Genomic DNA, 21,622 nt, shown 5'->3' with positions numbered 1-21,622 from the left:
CAGCTCCCAAGCTGTCCCCCAGATAAGTCCTCAAGAGTCAAGAAGGGTGGGAATCATGCTCTTGGCAGGAGAGCACCAGCCTGCCCTTCAGAGCAGAAAGAACAGGTACATTACTGTGAGGGTGGTGAGACACTGGAACAGGTTGCTCAGAGAAGCTGTGGATGCCCCATCCCTGGAAGTGTTCAAGGCCAGGCTGGATGGGGCTTTGAGCAGCCTGGTCTAGTGGGAGGTGTCCCTGCCCAGGGCAGGGGGTTGGAACTGGATGATCTTTAAGGTCCCTTCCAACCCGAACCGTTCTGTGATTCTATGATTACAGTGTTTTGGCATCATAAACTCCACTGCAGGTTGGAAGAGACATCAGGCTGGCCCACGTGGCATGCAACAGAGTTATACGCTCAGCCTTGGTAGACACTGAAGTGCTTTTTGAGGCGTCAAGGACTCTCACTTTAATCACAGAAACTGAACGGAAGATGACATTGGATCCTGGATGGGAAGGTTGCAGTTTTTCAGCATTGCATCCCCTTGTCCTGAGTGTTGCTGCATGCAGGCTGTATGGTACTATCCTGTATGCTGCTTACTGTCTAATTGGATCAAACGGACTCTGATTACATTTAGAGTGCTGATAAATAGCATACCTGAAAGCCACTCACCCATTACAGCCATACTGGCTCTTGCTGTAAGGAGTTAATTAAAGCCAAGACTACAAAGCTTTTTTTTTGCTGCGGTGGAACTTGGCTTTTGGGGGCAGCTGGAGGCGTAAGTCTGAATGGAAACAGTCTGAGGAACCTACACAGAGTTATTTCCATTTAGAAGCACAGTTATCGCTGCAGTCCCAATAAACCATGAAGCTGACATGTGAAGCCTTGCTCGGAGCTTGTCTAGAACTTGTCACCAAAGCAGGTCCAATTAGACTATGTTGACTCCTTGACACTAAGATATTTGGCAAAAGTCCTTGGCTTCCACTACATTTTTTCTGCAAGAGTTTCACCGGTCTGGGATATGGGACACAGAGGGGAAAGGCAAGGACAGGAAAGATGCAGAAGAAACCATAAGAGCCCATCAGAAAGAATATATGGGGAGCTGGGAGCAAAAGCCTCTGACATTAGTGGAGCCGAGATACAAGCCTGTACCTTTTTCCTACTCAGGAATATGCTAAACATTGTTATTCTGAAGTGAGCCTCTGAAATTCTTTTTTTTTTATTTTTTTGAAGACTTAAATGTCTTACTGTTTTTCTTCCCAGTAGGTGCTGACCAGGTGACCTAGACTTACAGCAGTTTGGGAGACAGCTAGGGCACTGTTTCCATACTGATCTCACTTCTCAAACACATCTTCCTCGAAATTAGAAGGTCTGTAGCCAAAAGGGGACTAGTTATTAGTGATGGTGCTTGTGCTATAGGTGATATTATGCTGCTACCACCAAGAGCTCATCAACTTAGCCTGGAAAACAGGTAGTTGAAGCTGATCCCATCTCTACTGGATTTTATGTCAGTGGGAGAGTTCCAGAATTTGCAAGCGTAATTTTGCTTCCCCTGGGGAAACAGCCAGGTATTGTCATTTTGGTCCATAGTTAGGGATGATCGTCAATTGTTTCTGGATGCCAAGCCCTCGGAGTTGCCTTTAACCCATCAAAGATTGCATCTCACCTTGGAAAGGTGACTTGAGCACACCACTATCATCTACCTGCTGGCTGTTAAGACTGTGCCTAGGCATAAAGTCACCAGGTCTTCAGAAAACTGAGCTCTGGCAGACCACTGCGTATTATAGTGTCAAAAGCCTGGAGAACTTAAGCCATTTGACCTGATCCCCACTCAGCGTCACATGCCAGATTCACCTCATCCTGGGCAGACTCCAATCCAGAAGGTATGAGATAGCTCACGTGCACCTTGGTGAAGATCAGCTTACATGTAGCTTCTGGGACATCATCATCCAGGCTGGAGCAAGGACCAAGGGAAGCAGTGGACCATCCCCATGGTGCCACAGGTAGAGAAGCCTCAAAGAATTAAGAAATCAGGCTGAGGCCGGGTGTAGCAGGGACAGGATCAGGTTCAAGTTAGCCTATCCCTACAAATAGCCTGTCCCTACAAATAGCCTCTTCCTACAAGTTGAAGCTCAGAGCTGGACGGATGGTAAATGATAGCTACATGCCCCAAAGAGACAGAGTTCTACAGACGTTAATGGAGATTTACCCACCCCACTTAGTAAGGCACCCAAAGAGGGCAGTACACTCTCAAGACTGCTCTTTTTCTCACTGCTACCTCCTGATTTCCACCTTCCAGACCAGAAAAGGCTCTTTGTGGAAATAGATTTTATCCTGTAAGCTTTAAACAAGGCTCCGGAAGCAGGGGAATTAATTGGAAAATGATTGAAGGCTATTAGAGGGTTTTGCGTGGCTTTCTTTAATGGTGGAAGATTAAACACAAACGAGAGCTGCCGACTGGAGCTCATCAGCCGGGAGCGCAGGGTGACCCCAGGCTGCCGGCAAGCCTGGCAGAGCCGGGTCCTGCCCAGCAGATGAGCAGCATGGGGCCTTCTCATTTTCCTGGGCAAGCAGTGAAAGCCACCCCCCGTGACGTTCTCTCATGAACTTGCAAGCCACCCTCAGGCACCACTGAGTTAAACACCACCGTTTTCTCACCCAGCACAGAGCCCTCGGGGTGTTTTCTCAGTATGGCACAAAATCTGCTACCTCTCCATTGCTGGCCAGTGAAGACGGGTGATGGGGAAAGCAGAAGGAAGGCTACTTGCCTCAAATCTCACGACAATGAGCTAGGATACATCATGCCTGTCCTGGCATGCTTACACCATGAGGCCCAGACCCTAGTTCTTGCACGCTGGTTTTCCCCAATCCATCACAGTTATACGGCCAGCCACAAATCCTCATGCCTCCAGGGGACAAAATAGTGCTAGGGCCCAACAAGCTTGAGGTATTTTTGTGGCTCGCTCACTCAGATCAGCCCTTCAGTCCTTCCCTTTGGTGAATCCCCTTGGCCCAAGGCTCCCTCACCCCACCGCAGCTCCGGGGATGGCGTCAGCCATTCATGAACGTGAGCCGGGGTGACCGCGCACCCGCCTGTGTGACCATGTCTGTGCAGATGACACCTCAAATGAAAAATCAAAGGCTGTTTCTTTACTCTCCTCGTCATACTGCGGGTATGCAAGCACAGCCCAGGTCAGATGGAGTCGTTGAGGGCTCTTCCTCACAGCAATGACTGTAACCTATGTTTTCCCCTGAATATTCTTTGCAACTCAACTTTTTATGTTATTCCGAAACCTTTCTCACCAAGTCAGCATTGATTTACTTGGAGAGAAAAAATGATCTTTAATTTTTTATTTTCTTCCCATTGCTTTCAAATGAAAGATCCCACCCCTCCACTCCTCCAAACCTCTGCTCCTGCCCATCTCCTCCCTTGCGCTGCTTAGGGAATTCGACAGGCCCCTTTCTGAGCCAACTAAACTCACTAATCCTGGGGAAAACAACTTGGTCTTTCATGCAGCGTGACTTTAATGGGGGTTTGATGAGCTGAGCCACTGCAGCGCAGAGGCAGACAGCCATCAGTCCTGGGTCAGGAGGAGCAGAAGGGCTCCAAGGCCCTCCTTGGGTGCCAGGCGATGCGCGAGAGCCCTGCGGTGGGATGCACAGCCTCACCGAGGCGCTGGGGAAGGCTGTCCAACCCTGGCCATGTGCTGTCTGACACAGCTGTGCTCCCAGGAATGCATGGGCTGCAAGTCACCGCACACCTTTGGTCGTGGGGATGGCGAGTCTGTCCATCAGACAATTGCCTGTGGCTTGATACAGATGAGCTTCTACTCCATCACCGTCACCTTCCTTCAGTTTTGCTTCATGGATCATAAAAAAGATAGATGACTGATAGATGACTGCTTTTTTTTTTTTTCACTCTAGGCAGCCCATCACCCTCAGACCAACTCTTTGCTTTTATTAACGCAAATCCACGCTCATAAAATGCAAACCAGTTACCTTGGATCCTCTCGCCTGCCCAGACCCATGCCACATCTGCAGGGTCTGTAACTGCTATTCCAGGTATCTGCTGCCCATCTCAACGGATACCATCTTCCTGCCTTCAGCAAGGTGTTTTATCACTCCTGGTCTCCAAAGAAAACAAAACCTGTTCCACACAACTAGGAAAACAACAACATATGAAAGCCCTACGCAAACCCACCGCGGCAGACTGGACTTGATCGCTGTTGATGTAAGCTTTTGCTCTGCCATTTCCCCGATGGACGTTTATCAACAGAGATACCCAGCGGGAGCTGAGCAATAATCTTACGGAGTAAATACAAGCTTGTAGCAGAGGACGACCTGTCCCGCCCGAGAACCAATACAGCTGGCACCTGCTCCTCGCTGGGACTCGCTTTCTTGATAGGAACTTTCAGGAGCTGCCGGTTCAGTGTTACTGCACCAGCTCCGGCTTTGGGTTGAGCCTCCTGCGGGTACCGAGCCTCAGGCAGAGGAAGGAGAGCTGCCTGGGGTGGGTGGGGGTTGACATACCTTTGTCACCGCAGCTAAAAATCTGGCTGGAAGGGTGACCGCGTGCCTCCAGCAGAAAGCACATCTGGGTAAAAGGGAGGTCTGGTGGGTAACTCACAACAACAAGATGCAGTGAATCTATGCAGTGTTTTTTCCTCTGCCACCAAACCCTTATGTGACCTTAGTCACATCACTTCATCGCCGAGCACATCCACTTCCCTACCTCCAAAACGGCAATGTCGACTCCTTTCTCCCACCCTTTTTCCTGTTTATTTCTACTCAGACTCCCAGGTCTTGGTGGCAGCCACAGTTTCTTGCTCTTCCTTATACATACAGCTCCTGACACCTCGGGGTCCATCAGTCTACAGGGGCACTGCTGTAGTAAAGCCCAGAGTGCCTGTGTTTTAAGTGCTCTTAAAAATACGGGGAGCAAGATGTACGCCCTTACTGCTATTCACTGCCTCCAGCTGCTACTCTGTATTTCCCTGTGAAGATAAGAAGGCAAAATATTTCACACCAAATGGTCTTTCTCCTTCTCTCTCCTCGGCAAACGCACTTTGCACTTGCTCATTAACGAACGTACACCATCCACATCGACCAGGGCTGGCGCGGAATTGAACTTTGAATGCCTTTTCAGTGCCATAGCCTAGTTAATAATTACTTTTATGACTCACTCCACTCCATGCTGCTGGAGCGCCATTAGGAGAATTGACAGCACAAATAACAGAAACATTAAGCCTAATGATGTTGCGAGTGTCAGCCCTGCTGAAGTGCTCCTGGTGTCACAAAAGAAGAGCCTTTCCCTTTAGCGGTTGTCCCTCGCGGGGGGGGGTGATTTCGACCCATCCCCAGCGTTGCAGAGGAAAGTCAGCTTGCTGCTCCTTTGAGTTGTGACAGGAGGAGCGTGGGGTGCGCACACGCACGCACATAGCCACGTGCCACGCGGGCTCACGCAGCAATCACCCGCATCTCACGATATCTTCGTTCCCAACCGGCAAACTCCCGGCACCCTCAGTTTCAGCGCGGTCCTGCGTCCTGGAGGGCCCCTCCGCCGGGGGGGGGCTTGCACTCCGCTTGCCTAAATCATCAGGGAAAATTCAGCACGTTGAGCCGCTTTCCTGGGTTTCCCCCCGCCACGGTGGCACAGGGGCGGAGGGATGCCCAACCCCTCGCTGATGGATGGATGGTAACTGCCATCTCTGGATGCTTCTGCCTCAGTTCCCGCCAATTTACTCTCGTTTTCCCACTCCTTTATAATTCACAAGACAGGATTTGATACTTCCCAAATTAGCTTTAAATGTCATATCTAAGGATCGCAAAGCTGCTTGGATGAACAGAGCGGGACAGCGAGCCTGATAGGTTTAAGACTATTTAAGAACACAAGACTTGGGTTCAAGCAGGGAGGTTTCCCCACTGTTATTTCCCGAAAGCAAAACAGTTTCTGTGAAATAGCTATTTCCTTTTCTTTTAACGGGAAAATTCAATTTATCTTCCTTTTTTCTTAGCCAGTTCCTCCTCTTTGCCTTCATTGCCACAAATTCCCTAATCTTGTTATTCTTGGGTGTTGGGAAAGCGTAATCATCTGAGGCATGAAATCAAAGACAACAGCAACACTTCCAGGGAGGTGACTTAAGTCAGAGGAATTAATTCTCCCAGCAGACAGCTCTTATTTAGAACAAATGTGATTTTCGGAACCGAAGCCACGTTTTTAATGAGGGTCTATGAAAATCCAAGCAGCCCAGAGCTTCTGGGAAATTCAGCTTTTTGCCAGAGAAACGCATCATGTAAAGGAAAACAACAGCCAACAGGATTATTCAGTAAGTTCATCGCTCAGTTCCCTGCAGAGAAAACCCATCTATGTATCTCTCATCCTCAGAGATCGCTGCCCTGAACAAGGGAATCTACAGCTATTAATTGAATGTTCAAATCTGGTCCACCCAAAAGGTGCGTTTTGAGGTTTAACCGAGAAATGAGATGGTTTTTCCTCTTTCTTTTTCAAATGAAGCCAGCACACGTGGGTCTCGACGCAGCACAGGGTTAAGGAGTGGAAGTCCTTGCCCCAGGATGTTACGGTTGCTGAAAGATTTTTTTTTTTTTCCTGCAAAAAGCAAGAGTAATGCTTTGATGTGAGCCAAGCTCCTTTTCAGCTCTGTGCCTCAGTTTCCTTTCTCACCTGCTGTCTTTCTCTCTTTACCCAAAGCAGGGACTGCCTTACTTGCACCTACATGGTGAGGCACCAGAGGCATGGATGGGACCACCGGACATCACCGGAAATCCCGCATTCAGAGGGATTTCCAGGGTTTTACGGCCATGAAAAAGGGTTTATCCAGCAAGGACGCAGCAAAAATTTGCCTTGGCTTTGGGGCTGGTCGGCGTTTTCAGATGCAGGATAAAGAAAGACGAGCCATTTGGAGACCATCTCGCAGCATGAGGCTGGGAGGGCAGTCTCGGGGACCTTTCCATGCTCTGTTACCTGGGTTCACCTCCCCGGAGCAAACAGCTCTGCCGCTCCCAGGTACAGCTGTAATTGCCAGCCAAAGGTTATTTTTCTCCAGTGAACTCAGTGGCCCCGTGAAAGGTTCCCAGCCCAGAAACCAAAGCCGGCTGCTTATTTGCACAACCACCATGGTGCAGGCAGCAGCCACGTGCCCACCCCAAAGGAGAGCCTTTGGGTTCGCACGTCCTTTCCATGTGCAAAACCTGCCTCCGAGTGGAGAGTGCGGAGCCCCAGAGACAGCGAACGGGATAAAGCTTGCAGTGGGAGAGGGAGGATCAGCTCCTGACGGCAGCATCATGTTTGCCTGGCTCAGCTGGAGATAAAAAAGATGAACCACAGATCATAATGATTTCTCATACCGAGATAACAACAGAGGAGGATGTGTCTCCAAAAGAAGCATCTTTTCTGCCTATGTGCCAGCAAAAGAAAATCATTTTTGTGTCTGACTTTATAGCAAGCTTCATCAAATATCCATCTGGCACCAGGCCAGGGAGCCGCATATGAAGCTGTGTTCACTGTCACGGCAGATTGATGCCGGAAACTCCCGCAAAGATTCCAGCAGGAGAGAGCTCCCGCGACGGTTTTGGGAGGGTACGCACATCTCTGGAGGCACGGCTTATTAAAAGCACTGGTGCAGAGAGATCTGGCTTTTGGGATCCGGTTGGAAGCAGGGGGTCTGGTAAGGGACTGTAGCTCCAAAGCTGCCTTTGAAGTTTGGTCCTCATGTGGAGACCGCGCCCAGCCAGATCTCATTTTAGGGGTGCCTGGAGGATTGCATAATCCAGCAATTCTCAAGTGTTTGAATCGAAAATTTCATCTGGAACCTGGGAAGCTTTTTTTTTTCCTGGCAAAAGCATCATGAGAACCAATGTCTTCTCAGGACAGGCCAATTTCAAGAAATCAGAATTTCCCGATGAATACGTGCTCCCTGGAAAAACTCCTGGGAACTCTTTGTGTGCAAGGATGCCTTGAAAAATATAATCTGTCCTCCCAGCCCTGACGCCCTCTGCGCTCTGAGAATTCAAAGCCATATCAGGGTGTGCAGGTCTCACAGAGAGAGAACGAGAGTGATTACAAGTAGCAGGAGATCTGCCAATGGAAACGGCAAAATCTCCTCTCCACAGACTTTGTAAATTAGACTGAACAAAGCTGTGGAAACGAGTCTGTAAGGAGCAATCCTCGCTGACCAACCCTGATGGTCCAGCTGTCTTCTGCAGCCTGGTGGCTCACTGAGAGCTTGGCTGAGCAGCAGTCTCCATTCCGCTGGAGCTCCCCGGGTCAGCAGTGGGAGCAGCTGGGACAGCAGAAGCCCCTAAACTGGCCACAATTGCATGGAGCCAGTCTCCAAGAGTTTGAAATTTATATCAAAATGAAAAATGTCAAGCTTCCAACTTCCCTAAGAAGTGTGAGAGAGCAAATGATGTAGGACAACGCCAGAGGAGATGCTCCATATCCTTGGTCCATCTAGAGGGGGATGGTGCTGCAGAGGATGAGCGTCTGTTGCGGCTTCACATCACCCTGGGGACATGAGCAAGGCATCGCTCTGAGGCCACCCCAAACAAGGAGCTCTTCGGGGCCATCAGTCTGACAGCCAGGAGTTTTAGAAGACAAATATACAAGCCTCTCCTAGAGCACATTGCAGTGGGGCAGCCAGCGGTGTCCGAGGGTCTCTCCCATGGATGCTGAAGGCTCAGCTGAGCTGACAGCATCTGACAGCCGGAGAAAACCAGCCTTTCCGCCTTTAAGTTGAGCACATTTGCTATGGACTCACTGGAGACTAGTGACATAAAAGCTCTTCTTTTTTTTAGAAAAAAAAAAAAAGAGGGACTTTGCAAATGGAAATTTCACATTTTCGTGGGTTTTTTTGCTCTTTCATGGGGTTTTTTTGCTCTTTCATGGGTTTTTTTTCCTCTTCCAGGACTCATCCAGGGAAAAATGCCCCGTTTCTTATGCAAGTGAGACCTCGAAGGTTTGTACCTTTGCTGTGGACTTGTGAGTCCTGCAAAAGAATGGCAGTTCAGGAGCGTTCATGGAGCTCCTGAGCCAAGATCAGAGCGATGGGCGAGAGAGGGAAGTGAGGGCTCCTGGGGAAGGGTGAGCATTTCCCAGGAGGGAAGGAGTCAGCCATCTCAGCCTAATGAAAGGGAAGCTCTAGGAATTCTACAACAAATCTAAAAAGTTTCAGGGATACAAATTTCCAGAAGCCAAAAAGGTATCTCAGTTAAAAGCCATTGTTTGTACAAGGATAAAAGGACATAAACTAGCCACAAATAAATCTGGGCCAGGACTTAGAAAAAGCTAATTACATTTCATGTAATGTTTCTGTTTTATTCTTCCAGATGGAGAGAGAAGCTCAGTTCACGGCCCAGGTTGGTGCTGGGCAGCTGCCGTGGCAGGAATGCTCCATGCTGCAAGTCCAGGAGGGCAGCAGTGGATGCTCAGCAAACCCTCCTCTGTGCTTTTCTCTCTGGTGCCACTTTTAAAAAAAGAAAAACCCTTCCAGGGAGTTCTCCCTAACGGCCAAAAAAATCCTTTCTGAAGGGAGCAGGTTTTCATTTCACACACATTGTCAGCGGAGCCTTCTTAGCCAGCTCATTTCCCAGGCCTTTAACCAGCCAGCCTGCCTGGAACAGAGAGATTTCCTCTCGCCTCAAATCACTTGGCTGCACATGGGAGAGAAGCCCTTTGACGAGGTGAATTTGCAAGGCTCTCAAATCCTCTTTATTCTCACTGTGCTATCCCTCCTTGACTCATCTCCAAGAGACCTCGTTGGGCTAAGCCCAGAAGGAGCACGGAAAAGTGATGGCACCAATCCTAGAGACACACAAACGCACACAGATACAGCTTCCACCCCTTCCCCACCCCATAAATTAAATATCATCTGTACCCAGGACTGGGGAGGATCAGCTAAAATAATCCAGCCCCATCCTCCATCACTGGAGAGGCTGGATTCAGAACATCCCACAGTCCTTATCCACCCCAGCCCACAAACCTACTCGTCCCACATCCCTAATAAGCTGGAGGCCCACAATTCACATCTGGGCTGTTCAGGTACACAGCTGGGGGTTTAACGCACACATGCAGAAAAAAAAAAGGCTACATCAGGTTATTCCTGTGTTCGCCAAAGCAACGACAGTGGGAGTCTGCGGTGGAACTAGTGTTTAGGCAGCCAGGGCTTCAAGGAGCAGCGGCGTTCAAGAGGCAACATGAACTCTGAGGGATGCTTTTTCCTTGCAGCTAGTTACGTGAGCTAGAAAATCAAGCAGGAGAGTGAGGAGCACGGGGCAAAATGAATGCAGACAGCCCTGGGGCACACCCCATCCCGGGGTAAGGGAGAAGGTGGTTGGGGGAGTGAAAGAGAAGGCAGGCCAAATGCTCACTGAGTGCAATTATTTTAATGGGTCTGTCTTTTCCAAGTTCCGCATTGCACACATGGAAATAGTAACTTTAAAAAAGACTCACATCAGAAACTTTGACTTGGAGCACAAGAAACTCTCCCTGTCTCCTGCTACACAAGGAGGTGCAAGATTCACAACAACATTAGTCACGGCCGATCACGGAGGCAGAGAGACAGACAGACAGACACGTAAATCCTGAAAGACAGAAAAAGGCAAAAGCAGGGCATTCATGCTTCGGAAGGCAGCAGATATTCCCATGCCCACCTTGCTGTGCAGGCAGGTGGTTGGGGTCACGGCTTGGCATACAGACCCACCACACCAGGGGATCAGCATCTCACTGGTCCTACACCTCTGCTTGCCCCGGTGCCGTCTCTGCTGATCATCATCTCTTGTGTCCCAAGGGTGTCAACTCCCAGAGCGACACTGGCTGCTCCAGGTCCCAGGGCTGCGTTGGGGTTCCCTGTATGGTACTGGCTGTGATGCCACAAGGCAAGTGTGAACCACACTGAGCTCCTAGCTGGCCCTCAAAGTCCTGCTTCTGCCCCCGTTCCTGCCCAAGGGGCCTTTGCCTCCGACTGGTATGGGATCTGCCATTACATTATCCATCACTGGCAGCATTTCACGGTGCAGCTGCGGTAAGGAGTGATTCCAGTATGCACATACCAGACTTGGTTTTCAACCCTTCAGTGAGTAGATGGAGTTGTATGGTTACCGTTTGATTTTTCTACTTTTTTGGCTCCAAGTGCTCAAAGAAAAGTGCCATGGTAACCATGTTCACATGGGCGATACCTCTAAAGGACTTCCAGCCTGTTGTGCGCTATTCCAAAAGGCTGGTGAGCCAGCAACCTGGGAATCAAACCTACCTCAGCAAGCTATTCTGTTTAATTGCTACAGCAATCACCGGCAGGCAAAAATCATGGGAGCCTTTTGTTCAGTACAGCAGTTCCTGTGTGCTGAAGGGCAGCCAGTGCTGGAAGCAGAGCTCATCCATGAAAATGAGCTCTAGGGGGGATCATGCAGAGATCAGACCATACAGACTCATCCACCTTCAAGCAAACCTCCAGACTCAGGTGTGCTAATACCAACCGTGCTGCTCGGCAATGTGTCCATCTTTAACGCAGCTTTAAGCGGAGTTGGGAGCAGGTGTTTTCCCTCCTGCACAGGCAGGGAGCTGAGCACTAGCGCATTAAATGATTTGCCCAGGACCTGGAGGCTGTACAAAAGACTTGAACCACACAAACGCCCTTCTCCTGAGCCTGCTTCTGCCCCTCCTAGCCAGTAGACCAGCCCTCCTAAAATCACAGATGTGATTCCTTGATGTAGAAGAAGCTGTTCAAGGCAGCAAAAGTGTTGGACCAATCAAGGAGAACCCACACTGGACCTACATTAAGACAGTTTGGTTACCTCTCATCAAGGAATGGAATTCAGGCTCCTCCTAGCTGAGCTCATGAAGGGGCCATCAGCTGCACAGCGGCTTCCCAGGGCAACCAGGACACCTCATGCACGGCCTGCAGAGCACCGCGGCTCTTCTCTCCAGCTCCCCCATGATCCTATGTGCCATCACTTAACCCAGCACACCAGCCGTACGGTTCTCACAGCCTGGCCACGCAGAGGTCTGCTGTTGGCCAAGGAGAGCCTTGGCCGTGTCACAACACCTGCCTCTCCTCCAGCATCTCCCTTTCAGCCCTCCTGCCCCTCCATACATCCATTTCTGCTGGCTAACGCCTCAGGGCTGTGTTGTCCTCAGCCTAGCAAACCACTGATGCTGGGCTGAATGGGAAGTGTTACCTCCCTCTGGCTACAAGGGATGCGAAGTGCCGTAGGAAAGAGATAACTGAAGGAAACTTGAACTATGAACTATTCTATGAAACATGACAAAGGCCCCAGAAAAGCTGAGGGGTGTGGCAGGGTATGGACTGTTTGCTGGCCCTTCTAATCCTGGAAACTTGGGGCATCAAAGGGAATTAGTAGGGTGCAGGATGAAAATAAGCCAAGGACAGAGAACTTTATGGCCTCTCATTAAAGTCTACAACTGTCTGCTGCAGGATCACAAACAATGAAAGCTGACAGACATTCAAGGCGCAACTGGATTATTTAATGAAGAAGAAATCCATTCAGGGCTACTAAACACAGGCACCACTTCCAGCTCAGGAAGCTCCTAACCCATAGCTCATCGGAGGCTGGGAGAGCATTTTGGACAAGCAACATCCTGCTTTTGCCCTGTCTTCTCCAGACCTTGCTCTTGGCCTTCTCAGAAACAGGACGCTGGGCTAGCTGGGCCTTTGGAATGTGTTGGTATGGTCACTCTTGTGTCCATATAATTTCCTAGTCACTCAAAGTCACAAAAGTCCCATTTGTAATATAGGATTTCCATAAACAGAGAACCTATGCAGCCGTTCCTACTCAAAATCCACTCCCCCGGTGCTGCCTCCCCACGTACTGGTCTTGCCTAGCACAGCTGTCCTTCCCCACACTGGTCCCATGTCTCATAAAACGTGTGAACAGCCCCTACAGGAGTCAGAGCAAAGGCCCGTTAGCACAGCACTGTCTTCCCAGCTGGGGTTACCCAGGGAACACAAAGCCTTTGCAGCAATAATCCATCAGGCCAGGGGCTTTCCGAGGCAGAGGTGGTGTCTTTATGTTGAACAGCTCTTCATAAATTCTCTTCCGCAAACTCTTCCCATTGCTTTGCAAGCCCGCGAGCACATTGAGCAGCCAGTTTCCTGCAGCAAGGGGATCCACTCGCTCCTGATTGTGTAATGGATCTCGCAGCCACTTCAGGGAAAGAGATAGTCACCGTCTTCCAGCACAGCTATACTGAAGCCCATACAGTTATTTACTCCTTGTCCCAAGCTGATGTGTGTCCCAGGGCAGCCTTCCACAAAAAAGATGGAAAGGAAGCTGCCTAGCACTCAGTACATAATCATTGCCCAAGGATTCCATTTGCAGGCTCCTGCCAATCTCTGGTTACTCCAAGAGCTTGTCCCCAAGGATTCAGCCTGGCTGACCTTCCAAGGTACGTACTGCTCTGAGCTGCACAGCTATAGCCCATCCTGATTAAAACAAGAGGAAAATACCAGTGCTAATTGCAATCCTTGTGATTCATTGTCTCTTAGAATGGGTGGTAAAGTCACGCAAGTGAACCCAAGATGGGGCAAGGATTTTCAAGGGAGAGGAGATTATTTCACACTACTTTTTCATTAGCGAACACATAGCTTTGTCCCTGCTGCCAAAAAGCTTGGCACTTAAAATGCTGAGATCTTCTTGTGACTGAGTGGCAGCGAGCTGTAATTTACTGCATTCCTGCTTCTTTTACGTTCAAGAATTGCTTCACTTCTGAGAAGAAAGAGCTGTCATTTGTCAGCCCCATGTAGCCCCTCCTTCCAGCCAACATGTTTCCACGTTATGCTAGACAAATTAATTCATTCCCCTCTTCCTATTTGCTCCCCAAAAAAGCCGGTGTATTCCCAGGAACTTAAGAGTCATCCTTTCACAGCAACATCATTATCAATTTTCTTTTTAAAGCCACGTAATGGGCATGTTCCCCTCAGCAAAAATCCAGAATATTTCTGCTATTGCATCCACCTCCCTTAAATTGATTCAGAGAGACCTGGCTGTCTGCTGGCTTTCCACAAGCACCTTCCCCACACCCATGGATTTCCAGCCCACCCATTGCAGCGTCTGGCTGGCTGCTAACAAAAGCTCTGCCTGGCTTTAGGATGCGGCCAGGTCCCTGGGCAAGTTGAGCTGTATCGCTTCTCCTCCTGTGGTGTACTTGGCCACCGGCCCGTTGCCTTCCATGGTGAAGAGCTTGCAAGTCTTCGCGTTCTCGTGAACCGGTGTGGACTTTTTCGAGGAGATGGGGGAATTTGTGGGGCTCAGCTGAACGGCGGTGGTATCCTGCACCGTGTGCTCACTAGTTTCAATTTCAAAGGCTGTGTTGCCAGGTTTGATGAGCCCAATGTTGGAACCTGGTTTGGATTTCCTGGCCCCGTGAGCTGGGGGCCTGCGGCTGCAGATGCAGCAGGCACCGAAGAATGTGAAGGCCACCACCAGCAAGATGGGTCCGATGATGATGGGAGGGTTGTTCATGGGGAGGAAGGTCCCAAAGGCAAATGCTCCCACTAAAGTGATGTTGATCCCTGCTAGCATGATGCAGAGTCCACAAGCGCAGCAGAGAGCAGGGGAGGGGAGGCCCTGAGGTCGTGTCTTTTTCTGAATGGGTTTCTGGGACAAAGAGCCGCTGCTCTTTTCACTGAACATGTTGAGATGAGTCTCAGAGGTCACTTCAGTCCTCACAGGGTGTACGCTGCGTTGAGAAGGCTAGCTCTGGTCTCCTGCTGCCTTGAAATCTCTGTAGAGGAACAGAAAAGCATGCAACTATTAGAGCAATGAACCAAAGGCCCTTTTCCACCACCATTCACGGTGAACAGCATCTTCTCTGGGTTTGCTGGTACCAACAACTAAGTACAAATCCAAGACTGCTCTCAAGTCTGGGCTCTCCCTGTCCATGATGGTCACATGCAGTCAACCTCAGCCTGGAGCACTTAGCCCAGCGTGCTCAATGCCCTTTGCCATCCCAATGGAAGACGCTCAAGTGAATCCGAGCATGCGATGGCCCAGAGTCTACGCTTGGCTCTACCTGGATTCTGAGTAACGGTGCAGCATTGCAGCAGTATGGCTGGACAGACAGACCCACATCATGAGCTCGGATGTTTCTCACACGGGTTTGAGACTTGCCGCATACATCTCTTGATGCTCCCTCTACTCCATCCACTCTTTCCTTAAAATACAGGCTCTTCAGGACAGGCAATATGTCCTGCTGCCCACTTGGGCAGTAGCTGGTCTCACGGTGTTTGTCATCACCCACACAACACCTGCCCAAAATAACAACAGACTCCAGTACTGCTCTGAGCATCCCTCACTGCAATGTGAGTGCAATCTACTCTTGGACGGGTAAATGGTAACAGAAAGTGGGACTCTCTGCTCCACATCTCAGTTGTCCAGTAATTGAAACTAATCATCCAGGTTGCCTTTCTAGTCAGTGAAGATGATGAAAAGTCACAGAAGATGATCCAGAACGTCCCAAAAAGATGTCCACAATGAGGGGGTCTGGGCTGACTACAGAGGGAACCTTGGAGATGACTTGAGCAGCTAACTGTTAGATGCTCAGTGAGACAAACTCCATCCACAGACGCTAAGTGACTTGTCATCGGTCACAGAAGTCTATGACGAAATGGAGCAAGTGTAGGTGTTTAGCTTGCTGGACCATGCTTTCTACCATGCCTCACACCACGTTTGGTGTGATCACAGGAGTTCCCACAGAAGGGGGCAGGGAAGCTTGTTTGCCTCAGCAAACGTAAAACCAAACTTCTACACAGTTCGTGCACAAGCAACACTGGCTCCTGGATGGAAGCACATGGAAACTGAGATGATGAAGCTGGAAAAGAGCCTGGGGATCTGCCTAGGACCCAAGGCAGGAACACATAGCCCTGACTGACAGCAGCAGCTTCTCCATGAAGGAGACTATTGGACGTGATAAGAGCTGGCTTTGTGTTCGCTATACTTTGCTGGGAAGCCAAATTGCCAGAAGCCAATTTGCCAGCAGTTTGCTGGTGATGCCTTTGATTTTACAGGCAGGAGAGCTTTTCTCTTCCCAGCCAGACTGCAAACAATAGCGGTCTGCTCTCTCCTACTCCCCTGCCTGGCTCCCTGGCTGCCTCCCTCCTCTGCTGTCAGATCACTTTCAAAAGGGTTGCCGGGGAAAACTGATACCACACAGGTTTCTACTGCAAGAGCCAACAATCACTGTTGTGCTATTAACACTCTGCAGACACTAAATTAAAAAAAAAAAAAACAATCACCCATCACCCTGAAACATGCCGGTGGGATCAGCCGGGCATTTTCAACATGTTTCCTAGGTTATAAAATTCTCCTGCACCTCCAGCTGAGGCAAAGCTCTCTGCTTCTCCATCCGGTGTCATATCTCATTTCCTTAGCTTGGGCTTGTGTTTAGACCCGAACGAAGTGCAGCAGTGAACTTTCAGTGAAGTTGTTATTCAGTGAGACATCAGCTGGAGCTGACAGGGACAGGCACGTGGAAGGACTAAATCCTTCCTCATCTGGGGATGCCTCACTGGGGAGGAGTCTCTCTGCAGGCAAAGATGTTTCAGGAGAACTGAGAGCACGCAAGATGAGAAAGGGCCTTTTCTTCATTAGCTGGGCTAACATCTATCCACGTTTCTCCAGCAGTGTTCCGCCTGGGAAGCCTGGCACACTGATGTGAGCTGGAGCCCTGATTCTGCCTCCTTCACCAGCCCTGGACCAGCAGCAAGACATCTTCTGGTTAATGACATGCACACACACGCTGTTCTCTCTTACAGATACCGGTCTGAATCTTTGGTGCACAGAGGCTGTAGATACCCCAGCATAGCTCTTCCCTTGATTTACCCTGTACCTTCCCACTGCAAAGTGCTCGGCAGGGAGCCACGCGGCTCTTTGTGGCTAAATCATATCAGAGATTCACTCCGCCAGGTTTATCGCTCCCGACTCCTCAGCACTCACCTGCTTCCACCCTGCAAGAATTCCCTCTCCTGGGAGAGCCGTGCAGCTCTCGCAGCTGCTGGGCTCCGGCGGGATGCAAAAACAACCTGGCTGCCTCTGCTTCTAGGCAAGGCAGAGACCAGAGGTCACGCTCCCACTGAGATTTTCCAGAGGAGCTTCAACCTGTTGCCCATCACATCTGTCAGCGGTCACCTGTAGTCAATCCAAAGAGACCGTGCTGGTTGCTGGCTGCTTTCAAGGCTGCAGCTGTATCACCCAGCATGGTTCCCGGCAGCTCATTTTCTCTGCCTGGCAATTATTGCTCACCGTTACGGCTCTGTGAATGAAGGGGGTTAAGCTTGGGTAAAATCCTCACTGGACCTCCCCAGGCTGTAACAGGGGAGGAGGGGGACAAGAGGGCTTGTTCGGGTACCATTGGCAATGATAAATCAGGGCAGCCCATCCAAGGACAGCTTGCCCCAGCAGGTAAGAAAGAACCACAGATCCACTTTGGAAGGATAAAGGACTTGCAAGAATGATCCATCTGGGCTCAAGGTGGGTACAATCACCATCAGCTTCCCAGGCATTCATGGCCACTTCCCAGAAGGAGAGGAAACCAGATCTACAGTATGGAAATAGGGATGTGGCACATAAGGACGGAGACCTCTCACCCTGCAGCTTGACTGGAGGAGGCACTGGCTGCTCCTTGGGCCACCCTAGGACAGGCAGACGGTTCCCAGGTTGTGCCAAGGGACTGGGCAGGCAACGGCAGCTACCTGCCTCCTGGCAAGTGAAGAGGGAAGAAAGGAAATTTGCAAATAAACCGCTGTGGCTAAAGCAGTGATGAGTAGCTTGCCAGGAGTCATCACCCTAGGAGGCCCGTTGGGTTGGGTGTCTGGGTATGCATCAGTATCAGCTTGCACAAAAAGTCAGAGACTAGAGTAGGCAGTGTGACAAAACCCAGGGTCCGGGACCTCCTCAGATACACCTGCGACTGTAAAATACGCGTCTGTCAGTTCAAAGGGCCAGGTCTAACACAGGGGCCATGACACTGCCCGAAGAGTGAAGCTGTAACAACATGAATCCAAGGGTTTGTGTTGCATGCCATCAAGTGGGGAATAAAAGCACCTGGGGATGACTGAGGGAGCAAGCCACCAAACCTGTTGAGATGGCATCAAAGAAAAGCATAGGAGCATAGGGAGCCACATCTGCCTCATTCACTTGATGAACATGGAGATATACCCAGAACTATGGGACAGAGCTAGTGGGAGTGGTCAAATATAGAGCCAGGGTTGAGATCTCATTTAAACTGTGTGAGGAATTCTGGGGCTTGTCACACCCTTTCTACTGCTGCACCATAAAGGTTCTGGCCATGCTATGTCCAAGACAAAACTTCTTTCCCATCCTTTTTGCTTGGAGAACCTACATGGGGTAATAGACCTTTCCCAGCAGAAAGCACTGGAGTCATCAGAGAATCTAAAGGGAACCCTGTCTGGAGCGAGGACCTCTCCCATCAGCTTGTGGACAGAAGACCTTGGAAGACAGCACCATCATAGTGCTAGGACATGACCTGCACACGCACCACAAGGTAGCCAACAGTACATAGAAGGGAGTGTGTTTGCACTGGGAACATTTAGAAAGTGGATCACCCTTGACTCTTGTCTTGATCTCCCTATGAAACATCAGGGATTCTACACAGGGGATTCCTGTTGGAAAACCAGATGAAGTGGGGATGAGAAAGCCAGCAGAGCAGTGGAAGATAAAGCAAAAAAACAAAGCAAAGCCACAGAATGCCTTACACCATCCTCTACCTGACAAGACCCTGCAACAACACAAAGTCCATCTTTATGCTGATTGCCATATACAACAGAAGCATCTTTGTTCTCCTGTCATCTCCTAGAGCACAGGCTGATGCTATGGGGAGAAGGGTCCCTCTCCATCCCCTTTGCAGTCACAAGAACTCACTGATGTGGGGGAGCTCCCACTGCTGTCACGCCTGAGGCTTTCTGGCAGCTTTTACATTCCACTTCAGCCAAGTTAATGCGTTCAAAAATGATAACTTTCCAGATAAATTATCCCATCCAAAATGACCAACCTCCTTTCCGTCAGGAGTGGAAAAAGTTCTCTTTGGGCTCTCTGTGTGAAACGGGTTCTTTTCTTATCAGTTAGAGCCTAGGTTTCTTTTCCAAACAACATTTCAGCTTGAAATGCATTACTGCCGAGCACTGCTACACAAAAAAAAAGCTGCATATCCAAGCTAGAGGGGTGGCAATCCAGAGGCTATAGTGATTCCTTCCAGAGGAATATCCATCCCTCCCTATAATCTCAAGGGGACAAAGAGAGACTTTCATTCATAGCTCTGGGAGTTCCTAGAGCTCGAAGGGTGCACTGACATATTCAGCCAGCATTTTAGGAGCATCATTTAAAGCCATACCAGCAGCACCAGCAACATGCACAGCTAAGCACGCTTCCTCTTAGTTGTAGTGAGGGGGATCGAGCTGTCATCCTTCCACACAGTCTCATCTCAGCAGCACAGCCAAAATATTTGACAGACCCCAGATGAGCCTCCTTCCTAGAGGTGTGATGGCACAGCGAAATAATGACAGTGATCAGCAAAGAGAAATTGCAGTCAGACAGCTATAACCACCCCCTGCACACAGACAGACTCACAAACACACATGCACACACGCACCCTTTAGCTGTCAGGAGAAGCACAAGACTTTTTGCCGGGGCAAAGTGCTGGGAAACTCTCCGGCAGGGTCAGGGAGAGCCTCGGTGGCTGGGAGGGGAGGACACTTACCTGGGCTGGAGCGATGGAGAGCGCGGGTGTGCCGGGTCTCCCCTTCACCCTTCAGTCGGGGATGACAAAGCCATGGCTAGTCCCAGCAGGGCCGGGGCTGGAAGCCCAGCTGTGTGCTAGGAGCAGAAGGCTCTCACATCCTCCTCGCCTCTCTTCACCGAGCTCGGGAAACTTTGCTGGGGTGCCAGGCGAGCCGCGGGCAGCCGCCGGGAGAGCTCGGCGGGCTCCGTGCGAGCTTGGCCGCCTTCTCCCCACTTTCCTCCTTCCCCTCCGAGGATGATGTCCTTCTCCTCAGGCAGAAGGGGGCTCAGACGCAGCATCGCTGCCCCGCCGCATCCTCTCCTGCCGCCTCCTCCGCCTCCTCCTCCTCCTCCTGCAGCCTGCGGTCCCCAGCAGGGCTCAGCCCCGCCGCCTCCCCCGCTGTCCGGCGGGCTCTCACTCTCCCCCCGCGCCTTCCGTTTCTTCTTCCTTTTCTACTTCAAGGCTGCAGCTCCCGCCCCCTTCAGCTGACAGAGGTGGCCGGAGCAGAACAGCCCCTTTTTCCCCAGGGGAGAGGAAAAATCCCGCAGCGGGTCTCCGCCGAGGGGCAGCCCCAGCCCCGCTCCGGAGCCGCCGGGGTGGGGAACAAAGAGCCCGGAGGGGAAAACCACCGCCAAATGCCAAGGAATAGGATGCAGGCTCTCCGCTTGCTGCAGAGAGGCAGGGAGCTCTTTAAACGCAAGAGGTTTGAAACGCGGGTTACGAATAAAAAAAATATTAAAAAATAAAAAAAATATTAAAAAATAAAAAAATACAACTGGTGTCCGGGTGCCTTGACGCTGGAGGGATGCAGGAGTGGCTCCTCGCTGGGCGGCCGGCAGTGAGGGGTGCTGAGACAGGACCTCCCAGAGGTGGAAACGTTCAGAGTGTGGGAGCTGGAAAATCCCAAAAAAACCAAACCAAAACAAAAACCATCCTCAGATGCAAAACTAATGTTTTAACGTGGCAATCAGATCTCAGGTACTCTTAAAAGTACTTGCTCTAAAAACATGCCTGATGCTAGACCCTGTTGCAAGCACAGCCAAGGTTTTAGCTCCCATATCAAGAAGCCAATCTCTGTCTGTTTGTAGAGTTGGTGACCACAGGAAATGGCAAACTGCAAGTTATTGCACTGGATGGAGTATAGGTAACCCTTCCACAGCTTAAGGCATGCTGACACTCACACACACTCCACGGCTCTCCGTGCCCACACTGCTGTAACCAGCCTGGATGCTGCCGGTGACAACTGAGCAGAGGCATTTCTCCAGCTTATTGCAGGAGAATTCTGTACAAATCGGGCTGGAGCTGATTGAACATGAATCATGCTCCCCTCTTTTTTCAATGATTGCTTTCATGATCTCGAGAGAGAGAGGAGAAAAGTTAACATAGAGATGGTGAAAAAAACAAAGGTCAAAGACAGAAATTGCTGAAGAGGAATGAACACCTACTTCTCTCTATTCTCCAGGCACTTCTCCAGCCTGAGTATTCTTAATACAGCAGCATCCTCTATTGCATTAAGCTGCATGTCACCTTACAGGTCATCCTAGAAATTCAGGCAAAACCAAGCTTTGCAGAAAGGAGTCCATCCCCTGCTGGGGAAGACAACTCTCTTTTCTCCTTAGCACGGGTAATGCTAATGGCACACTGCACAGCTTGAACAAGAGGGCAGGAGGGTATCAGGAAAGCAGTGCCGATCAGATATGCTGACTGCCTGGGCATCTAGAAAGAAATAACTGGGAAATCTCATTTCAGACCTTTCCAGGGATGCAGCGTCTCCTCTAGGGATTCCCTTGCCCTGTAACATGAGGTTCAAAATGACTCAGTGTACTCATCCCTACCAGAAAAGTGATGGGAAACCTCACGATGGAAGATTTTCTGG

General features: G+C 50.2%; 1 protein-coding gene across 1 annotated transcript; it reads right to left on the bottom strand.

Moving 5' to 3' along the window:
• Positions 1–10,395: 10,395 nt before the first annotated feature.
• Positions 10,396–20,085, bottom strand: TMEM275 (transmembrane protein 275). The gene is made up of 2 exons (XM_063345074.1): positions 19,726–20,085; positions 10,396–14,736 (listed from the first exon to the last, which is right to left on the bottom strand). Exon 2 carries the CDS (start codon positions 14,643–14,645, stop codon positions 14,097–14,099), a length of 549 nt encoding a protein of 182 aa, XP_063201144.1. The 5' UTR covers positions 14,646–14,736; positions 19,726–20,085; the 3' UTR covers positions 10,396–14,096.
• Positions 20,086–21,622: the final 1,537 nt, after the last annotated feature.

Source organism: Chroicocephalus ridibundus, chromosome 8 (genome assembly GCF_963924245.1).
Source record: "Chroicocephalus ridibundus chromosome 8, bChrRid1.1, whole genome shotgun sequence".
In the NCBI taxonomy this organism is placed as follows: domain Eukaryota; kingdom Metazoa; phylum Chordata; class Aves; order Charadriiformes; family Laridae; genus Chroicocephalus; species Chroicocephalus ridibundus.
The sequence above is the reverse complement of the archived record's forward strand: the minus strand, read 5'-3'. Positions and strand labels throughout refer to the sequence as shown.

Bases quoted from the DNA above. Each gene is read 5' to 3' on its own strand.
- TMEM275 (XM_063345074.1), bottom strand. From the start codon at position 14,645: ATGTTCAGTGAAAAGAGCAGCGGCTCTTTGTCCCAGAAACCCATTCAG.